Source organism: Plutella xylostella, chromosome 11, assembly GCF_932276165.1.
Source record: "Plutella xylostella chromosome 11, ilPluXylo3.1, whole genome shotgun sequence".
Taxonomy (NCBI): Eukaryota; Metazoa; Arthropoda; class Insecta; order Lepidoptera; family Plutellidae; genus Plutella; species Plutella xylostella.
In genome coordinates this window covers 3,195,622-3,205,150 of record NC_063991.1, presented here as the reverse complement: position 1 = coordinate 3,205,150, position 9,529 = coordinate 3,195,622, and the positions used below count along the sequence as shown (strand labels likewise).

The 9,529-nt window shown below is 35.0% G+C and overlaps 2 protein-coding genes across 2 annotated transcripts; one reads left to right on the top strand and one right to left on the bottom strand.

The window, feature by feature from the left end:
• Positions 1-2,819: 2,819 nt before the first annotated feature.
• On the bottom strand, positions 2,820-7,370 carry LOC119693365 (calmodulin-like protein 4). The gene is made up of 6 exons (XM_048624026.1): positions 7,244-7,370; positions 7,133-7,163; positions 6,423-6,536; positions 5,601-5,692; positions 4,622-4,729; positions 2,820-3,780 (listed from the first exon to the last, which is right to left on the bottom strand). Exons 1-6 carry the CDS (start codon positions 7,244-7,246, stop codon positions 3,679-3,681), a joined length of 450 nt encoding a protein of 149 aa, XP_048479983.1. The 5' UTR covers positions 7,247-7,370; the 3' UTR covers positions 2,820-3,678.
• Positions 7,371-7,558: 188 nt separating this feature from the next.
• On the top strand, positions 7,559-8,320 carry LOC119693341 (zinc finger protein 28). Its single transcript, XM_038116508.2, has one exon. The coding sequence runs from the start codon at positions 7,559-7,561 to the stop codon at positions 8,318-8,320; it is 762 nt and encodes a 253-aa protein (XP_037972436.2).
• Positions 8,321-9,529: the final 1,209 nt, after the last annotated feature.

Genomic DNA, 9,529 nt, shown 5'->3' with positions numbered 1-9,529 from the left:
TAAGTTTTTATGGTATATGTCCCTATTTGTTTTAGCCTATGTTTAATTGATTTTTTAACAAATATACTGAGTAGCATGGGCAACTTCAAGAGGCGACGGGCGCCGCATGTGAAAAACAAGTTTGTGTGATGGACAGTGTGGGAGGTAATAGCCAGAGCTGTTTTGTAAGTAAAGCCATGTGAAGAAAGAATGCAAGAAAGAAAGAAAAAACTTTATTATATTTTACAAAATTATTTTAAATTTGCTGTCATCGTCAAAAAGGTGTCCACTCAGCTAATGCAGCACCTTTTGCTAGCTCATTAGCTTTGAGGAATCATGGACAGCGTGGAAGCTAATCAGTTCGAGGCAGTGTGGACCTCTTTAGAACACAAATGTATTTCTGTATCACCAGTAATCCGTTCGTCACTGCATACGGGACACCTGAAGGGCTAGCACGACGCTCAAGACGCGCGTCTTGGGCACATCAAGACGTAACAAAAATTCTTCTTCGCGCTCGCTCTCGAGGCCGCGCGATGTGCAACAAAACTCTTGCACCGCGTGCTAGCCCTACTGTAGAATCCTGATGATGATGATGAGATAGGGTTTCGAAAGGGGCCGTCCATTAATCACGTGAGGTCGTTTTTCTCATTTTTGACACCCCCCCTCTGGTGATATTTGGTGAGGTTTGGGACCACATGGATCACGTGTATTTTTTTGGATGTCTATGTAAAGGCTATTTTTGACTTGAAAAATTATAGGTCATACTACAAATCGTTAAAATTTTGGCGCCGTTCTAAATTTTGGTTCAGAAATACCTAGCGCTTTTTGACAAAAAATTAATACACGTGATGTCTAACGAGACCCCCCTCCCCCCTCGTGATGTTTCGTGAGGTTTTCCGTACCCCCCCCCTTTGAGCCTCACGTGATTAATGGACGGCCCCAAAGTGCTTTTAGGGTATCACAAGACAGAAGACACAGTTATAGGGGACCCATAGTACCGTGTGTGTAGTCTACTACAAATAGGTAGGGATTTTAAATCTAGTCATAATGATTAAACTATAGGATTTGATGTGGAAGTTAAATGGGTGATATCTTCGTTTGTTAAAATATAATAATAGAGGCTTTTAACTTCCATTTTAATTATTTATCAAGGAAAACTTACAGCAAAAGTACGAGTACCTATATAGAAAAATACTTATCACCAAGCAAAGATGTCATTTGTTTGACTATTAACCACTTTAGGATAATATCATTGATTTTAAAAGTTTTGGTGTAATTGTTTTGAAACCATTTTTAACCATAGTCTAGTAATATTATATTGTACATGTACGGACAAGAGCAAAAGTTCCTCTGCTTAGTCACAAAATGAAGTATTCTTTAGAATTTACTATCAATATCTACAATCGTCGAAATATAATAGGCCCGTTTGGATAGCTACACAAATTTGCTATTTACTTGATGAAATACATGAAAAGACACATTATCTGTGTTATTTATTAACGGCTCAAAGAAAAAACAACTTTTGAAGCACCAAAAGTTATTTATTGTTTAGATTTTTCATGATTTAGGTTTGACACCAGCTGTCATACCATACATTTTCGAGGTGTCCAAACGGGCCTATTATATTTTGACGACTGTAAGGGCTGATTTTTCAATAGGCCGATAAACGTTATCTGAGGAATAATTCTGATGCTATCACATCTCAATATTTGTGTTAGACAGTGACAGCAACAATTTTATTCCTCAGATAACGTTTATCTGACCATTGAAAAATCAGCCCTTAATATGTTTATAACTTGTAACCATGATCGATAAAAGATGGCAATGATAAGATTCATATTATTATGTAGAGGATCTGTAAGGGACGACCGATTTGAATGCCGCCAAAAGTAGTGATTTGCCTTATTAGCTGATTACAAAGTAGGTAGCGAGACTGATTTCCCATCTAAGTAAAGTCTGTTTTTTTAATCTCAGATACTATGTTGACAGATTCTGAACGGTTCATCAACAGTCGATTGTCCCGCCAATGATGTCGATTCTGAAGACAGAAATTCTAATTTTAACGCTGTCAAACAAAAAAAATTGCTAGCTTAAAATGACATTTACGTAACAATCATAGATTCGAATTTTAAACAAAGAAATTAAGGTTTTGCCAGCACTAAATTTAGAATTTCTGCCTTCAGAATCGACATCAATAGAACGTCAATAATACTACGAACGTTAATAATACGTCACCTATCGCGGGACAATCGACTTTGATGAAACGTTCAGAATGTGTCAATTTTATTTAGTATCTGAGATTAAAAAACAGGCTTTAGTTATTAATGATAATGATCCTGTATTATTTTAATCTCTACTTGCAATGCAAGGTAAATTGATACTTAAACTAATTAATATAAAGGTAGAATTTCTATGGCACTGCGTGTTAGCAATGCACTGAATGCTTTAAACATACAATTAAAATAATTATGTCGATTCTGAAGGCACCAAAATTTAAATTTTGGGCTTTTAAAACTATACATTTTGATAATGAAAAATGTGATTTGCGGATATACGCAAAGAGTCTAATTTTAAACAAAGAATTAAATATTTTGTCAGCACTGAAATTAGAATTATTTTGTGCCTTCAGATTCGACATCAATAGTTAATAATAATAAAATATTGTAGCAAAATTTTTAAGGCACAAACAAAAATATTAATTGTTTACCTATGTATGAATTTCATTTGCAACAAATCTACCTACTTAAATAACCTACTTACCTTCTATCTACTTCTCTATGTCCCACTTCTTAATAAAGGTGCTAACTGGCGGGGTACGCTGTCCGATGCCTATTAGCACCTTTAACGTCAATTAGTAATTACTACTCATATCATTGTTTATCTTTTAACATGTTGTTGAACAAAAATTATTTTAAAATATTTTTTTTATTTAATTGATTGTTTTGTTGACTATACTTGTGTATTTATTTTACAGTTATAGTTACCCATGTACCTATGTTAGGTTAGTATGATGCTAAGTATGAAATATACCAGCCATGTGTGGGTATTTTTATATTTAGAGCCTGTTTCACAATCTCATAATGATTTTACTATACAGATATTCTTTATCGAGACATTGTGAAACAGGTGCTTAACGTCATTAATTATTTAATCAAATGGACCACATATAACCTAGTGCCATATCAGAAAATGTTACTGTTGAATTATTATGAAATAAAATACAAAGATTTGATGAAAAAATATATTTATTTGTTTTATTTTTAACTCCAAACACTGTATAGTGCGTGTACTAATTAAAATATGAATATTATAATTATATTAAATGCAATAATTTATGGACGGTATGAATGCGTTATACATAATTATGGGAATGTACATGTATATGTAAACTGAGACAGTTAAAATATTAGGTAAGTACATAGTAATTAAAGCAAAAATACACTGCAATTAAAAAGTATTTTTAGAATATTTGATGATTGATTTACTATAATAGTCATATACTTAAACTAAAGTAAATGGTCATCAGGTCAAACAATTAAAATGATTACCTTGCAAGAATGTTTTTAACACGTGAGTACATATTGTACTCACAGTATTTACTCAGAAAAATGATCGGAGAGTGCAGACTGCAAGCCATAAGAGTGATTCACACGTGAGTACAAATTGTACTCACAGTGAGTACACGTGAGTACGTTGTACTCAGTAGTAGTCGGGCACGGGCGCGCACGCGATCTTGACGAAGTCTTCGTAGCGCACTGAACCGTTGCTCGAGACATTCGCCTCACGGAAGATGTTCTCGACCTGAGAATAAATAAGAGAATAGAATAGAATATATCTTTATTGAACACCACAAATTAAAACATACAAAGAGAACTTATAAACTAGGAACAATGAACAATAGGCGACCTTATCGCTTAGAGCGATCTCTTACAGGTAACCTTAAACATAAAGAAATAAAAGTAAAGAAAATTTGAGGGCGCTGTACCTACTACCTAACTACTTATAATATAGCAAAATAAACCATACATAGAATCGGATAAAATAATATGACAAGAGCCATGCCGAGACTGAGTCATGCCTATTACTACGCACTACCTATTACTTTCTCCACAACACCCAAGGTTTGCTGGAAGAGAATGCTGTTAGCATTAAGTTCGCCTATGTACAATGTACATACATATTTATTACTGTGCAATAATGAATTTAATAATAATAATAATGCCGAGTTGCAGAAAGGAACAAATGTCTTTCTGTCACTGTCAAAGCAAGGCGGCAATACATTAATGCAGACATTAGAATAGAATAGATATTCTTTATTTGCACACAAAAACATGGACAAAAAACTTAATCTAACACATATGTACAAATGGCGGCCTTATCGCTTAAAGCGATTTATTCCAGGCAACCTTTGGGTGGAAGGATATTTCGATGCATTAGCTTATGATTCCATTGTCCAACTCAGTGTAAGATTTCCTAATGGTAACACAAATTTAAACACGTTGGTGTTATTTTTGGGACATCTCCTATCAACATAAGTAAGTTTATTTATCACATAAGTTTACCTAGAGATGATTTAACAATAATCATAGCATTATGCTGAATCAGAGCCCTTTTGCTAACATGTTACTTCTGTTCTACCCACCTCCCTGGCGGAGAGTCCCTCGCCCCAGTGCTGCAACAGATGCTGCAGCTGCCGCGCCGGGATCACGCCGCGCTTGTCCCGGTCGCCGGCTTTGAACGCGTTCACCACCTGAAGACAGGGTAAAAAATCAAAGTTATAAATTCCTTTTAATTATTAGGGGCCACTTGCACAAACATTTAAATCTAGATTTAGTGTCAAGTCTCGATTTAAGAAATGTCAATCCATATAAAATTTGACACTAAATCGAGATTTAACACTTAATCTAGATTTAATATGTTGGTGCAAGTGGCCCTAGGTAGTTTTTTTGGTTTTTTAGGGCCACTTGCACTAACATATTAAATCTAGATTAAGTGTTGAATCTCGATTTAGGGTCACTTTTACCAAACGCTAAACGTATTTAAAATTGAATTTAAATCAAATTTTAAATACTTTTTGTACTAACTGACAGTCGTTTGACAGGCTACTAAATACATTTAGCGTTTGGTGAAATTCCACCTTAGTGTCAAATTTTATATGAACTGACGTTTCTTAAATCGACATTTGACACTAAATCTAGATTTAATTTGTTTGTGCAAGGGGCCCTTAGTTTATTTTCCCTAGATTTGAGGTTGTCTGGATGGGATTTTACTTAAGATTATGCTATTTATTTTTTGTTCAATGTATGTGAATCTGTTTCGGTTCGTGTGCAAAATGCAAATAGTAACTATTTTATGTTTGGGTAGTCAAAGGTGGTTCTCAAGCGTGTGATTCTATTACTTGATTGAGCTAATATCCATGTCAGACTTACAGTGCTCCAAAATTGATAATGCGCATAGAAATCTTTTACAGATCGGTTGTTTTCGATTATGTGACACATGATATTGACTCCTATATATTTCGAACATGGTGCAAAATGCAAGTGTTTTTTTTAAGGGTCTTACGATTTAATGATTCGGGTGTGAAGATCTGCATGTGCATTATCAATTTTGGATAAGTGTACCTCATTAGGTAGATTCTCGGCTCTCGAGTGAATATGCATGACCTCTAAGAAGTCTGCAAATGACATCTTCCCTCCCTTGCCCTTCAGGTATCCTGAAAATTTACAAATACTTTGATTAAAACCTCAAATATGTAAGTAAGTTTACTACATAATTACTTCTGCAAATTGGATAATGATTGCATGGGTCCCAACATATTTTATTTACAAATGGTGTAGTATAGAACACTGACTATATCACTGGTTCAATCATAGTGTTAGCATTTTTAATGCAGTTATAGTTCAAACTTTTTTTTTAAATGCTGATTTTAAAATAACGTGTATGGTGTTTTATTGTATAGACTTATAGAGCTTCCACTATGTTATTGTATTTTAGACGTTTCCTTATGTCTGGTAAGTAAAGTTGGTTTTCCTTTGCAGCCGTCAAATATGTATGGGATTTCGAATGTCTAAAAACCAATAATATAATGGACAGAGTATATTGTAAACCAAAAGCAATATTTGGCATAGCAATTCTATTAAGCCTTAATATCGCATGGAAATACAATATTTTTTATTGGTATATAACACCACCTGTCTCATATTTAATCAAATTGTTAAAAACCTGTCTACTGGCTGTCCACGACACAGGCCTAGCCTAGTTTGGTAGCCCTTGTTATATCACCACCTTTTAATTTTTACAAAAGACTGCATTACCTATATTTTTTGTGACTTTCATAATCTTTAATTTAAATAAATATTTTTTCATTTAACTTGGTTTTCGCCCGTAACTCAAGGAACTGTAGTTCTAAATAAGGTGGCCTTTGCCCTGGGTATAACTCGTACCAGCCAGCTCCTGTATGGTGGGGCTCATCCCGAGGGACCGCATCACGACGGTGAGCTCGTCCAGCGACGTGATCTGTCCCGAGCGCGCGAACAGGTAGAAGCACTCACGGAACTCTGGAATATGGATGATTTGTTATTTTTCTAGGGTGTAATTAATGAAGGCTTTCTATTGATAAAATAATTACAAAATCATTCAAGCTGACATAATTATTCTTCTCTCCGAATAAACAACACAAACATCTGACTGCTGCATAATGTCCTTGCCCCTTTTCAACCTGTAGTACTTACTGCTATTTTCTAAAGAGAAATAAGTTGCATAGAAAACTAACTTTCTTTGTCATCCATCCTACCTAGAAGTGATAACTGCAGTTTCAGGCAGATATTAAAATAATTTATAGATTCTAGAGACAAGGTATTAAGAGGTAGGTTCAAAAAAAAATAATTAGCATAAAAAGACAGGATTTATTAAGTTTATAGCAACTAACATAGAAGAATGAGGACTTTGGTGTATCCTCTCAACTAATGAAGGATTAGTTCTATTTTGCCATATTGTTTTGAAATCTTTCACAAAAAGTCATATCAGGTACCTACTCTACCTATTCAAATGAAATTATGATTCATAATGATATCGGAAACTTGCGTAATAGCGAAATGAGTGGAAACTACGACCGAGGCTGGAGAATTCAGGGCGATAACGGTAATTATCTTACCATCTATGTCTTGTTCCTTGAAATAGCGAGCCTAAAACAACAAAACACAATTAATAACATGACTTATTGATACAACAGTAAATGTAAGAGAATTATCGTGTAAATATTTACCATTTTAATTAGCTAAAGATATTTAAAAGAGAAAATAAAGAAAATTAGAACAAGAAAGTGACTACAAAACGAAAGTTTTTGTTGACTAAATTTGACAGTTGTCACGCAGACTCAGAATAATGACAGCTACGTGCGTCACATTTCGCTCACAAATCAGACAAATTAACTAAATAAATATCTACTCTGTTAATCTCTTTGACAGTATCACACAGACACACATTGTTTGATTTGATTGATTGATTTTAGCTTTGGGCTTTGGCTGGCTTGTGTTTTGGAACTGAAATACCTTTTACTATTAGGTGTTAAATACATAGAATGAACGATAAACCCACATCCGTGGGAACAGCGATCCCCACACTGTCCCCTAAACGCGGTGCGCTGTCTACAAATATACGGATCGGAAACTCGAGTGGCTCAGCCAACTACTGTCCTTACTGCGGCAGTTATTTCGCGTCTCACGAGGCCTTCCAGCAGCACCTGGCGCTGGCACACGCTCACGCGGAGAAGAAGATGACCGCCTGTCCCTACTGCGAGGGATCTTTCGCCTCCGCAGCCGCCTTTCAGTCACATCTAACTCTCGTACATTCATCGAAAAAGATGGTGTTCTGCACACTGTGTAACGCCAGCTTCCGACGCAACGACCACCTGAAGCGCCACATGCTCTGCGTGCATTCGCTGTCGAAAAACAAATGCAGACTTTGCGAAGAGTCGTTCACGGGACACGACGCGCTAGCCGCACATCTATCGACTAGGCACCCGAACGAACAGCTGAAATGTCACTGTGGATGCGTTTTCAACAGCCACGCAGAGCTGGTCCACCACGAGAAGGCTCACGCAGCGCCTCCGGAGCACAAGTGCCCGCACTGCGAGACATTCTTCAAGAGACGAGACCACATGGTGCGACATGTGAAGTCGTTTCATATGAACCATTTCGTTACGTGTCCGGTTTGCTCCAAAAACTATAAACGGCAAGATCACTTAGTCCGGCATGTGAGGGAAAAGCATCATATGGGGTTTCTGCGAGGGCAGCTGATGAAGTCTTCTGATTTAGGCCTCACTCCTGATGATGGCAATTGAAAAAGCACTGAGATTTATAATTAGAATACTTTAACATGTGTGCTAGTGGAAGCCCTGACTGTGCCACTAGCAGTCTGAGCTAACAAAACAGATGACGAACCGTAAATACTTTGGTGGATAGGCATCAGATTTGATTGAGCCAAGCATTTTATGGAAGTTGATTGAAGACCAAAGAGTTGTGTTTGCTAATCATCTAAAATCGCTGACAGACAACTAAAGAATGCCTTCTAAAGCTTGAAGATGATGATGAAATGGAGATCTATAACCACTGCTTTATCTCTCAGTTAATGTGTTGACTAATTGCCTGGTTTCTGATTTGAAAATTAGCACTTAAGTTCCAAATAAGAAATCCAGGATATCAATAGATAAATATAGAATTTTATAATGACAAAAGGACTTGTTTTATTTTATTGTAGGTAGAAGGAATAAAATAACAATATTTTGAAGGAAAAAGTTTTATTGCCTTAATTTTTAAATCTGTTAGAAAATTTCAAATTCATAAAAAATACTGTGCATCACCATTTAGTACAAAAATAAATGTTTGTAAGTACCTACCATTTTAGAATTAAAAAATCAGCTTCAATGATTTTGGTACATAAATGAATGCTAAGTTGCTAACATAGAAAGAGTGATTTTGAATTTGATCAATCCATCTATTTAAACATTTCTGAAAAAGGATGATTACTGACTGAACTCAAAAAAATAATGCATGTAAGTTAAACTTAGTTTACAGTAAATCAACTATTATAGTACATAAAATAAATTATTTATTAACTAAAGGCCCTCATTTCAAAGGGAGAATTCACATCAAAAATCTTATCATAAACAAAAAAATAAATTTAACACTAGCTATTTTGTTAAATAATTTTACCATAACCACTGACTACTATCAGTGGTAATGATAAATGTATTAATTATTGTGGTTTATTGTTCTATTACCTATATTAAATCTTATTAATATAATGAACTTCAACAAATTGAGTTGAAGAGTTGAGAATAATATTAAAGACAAAAACCAATGAATGTTTTTGCAGAAGGCAGACATCCCTTATTAAGGGCTAGGTATGTAGATACCTAAAAGTATAATCCATCAAACAAAAATTATCCACCCTCAAGATGAATAAGTTTTTATAAAAACTAATCAATATTTTCAAAAGAATGTAAGTATGAACAATACGAAAAATCTTCTACAATAAATAAAAAAATGTA

Excerpts from the sequence above, each read along its gene's own strand:
- LOC119693341 (XM_038116508.2), top strand. The coding sequence starts at position 7,559 with ATGAACGATAAACCCACATCCGTGGGAACAGCGATCCCCACACTGTCC.
- LOC119693365 (XM_048624026.1), bottom strand. Across the intron at positions 6,537-7,132 it reads CAAGGAACAAGACATAGATG|AGTTCCGTGAGTGCTTCTAC; the intron begins GTAAGATAATTA and ends TCCATATTCCAG. Across the intron at positions 4,730-5,600 it reads CCGAGAATCTACCTAATGAG|GTGGTGAACGCGTTCAAAGC; the intron begins GTACACTTATCC and ends CCCTGTCTTCAG.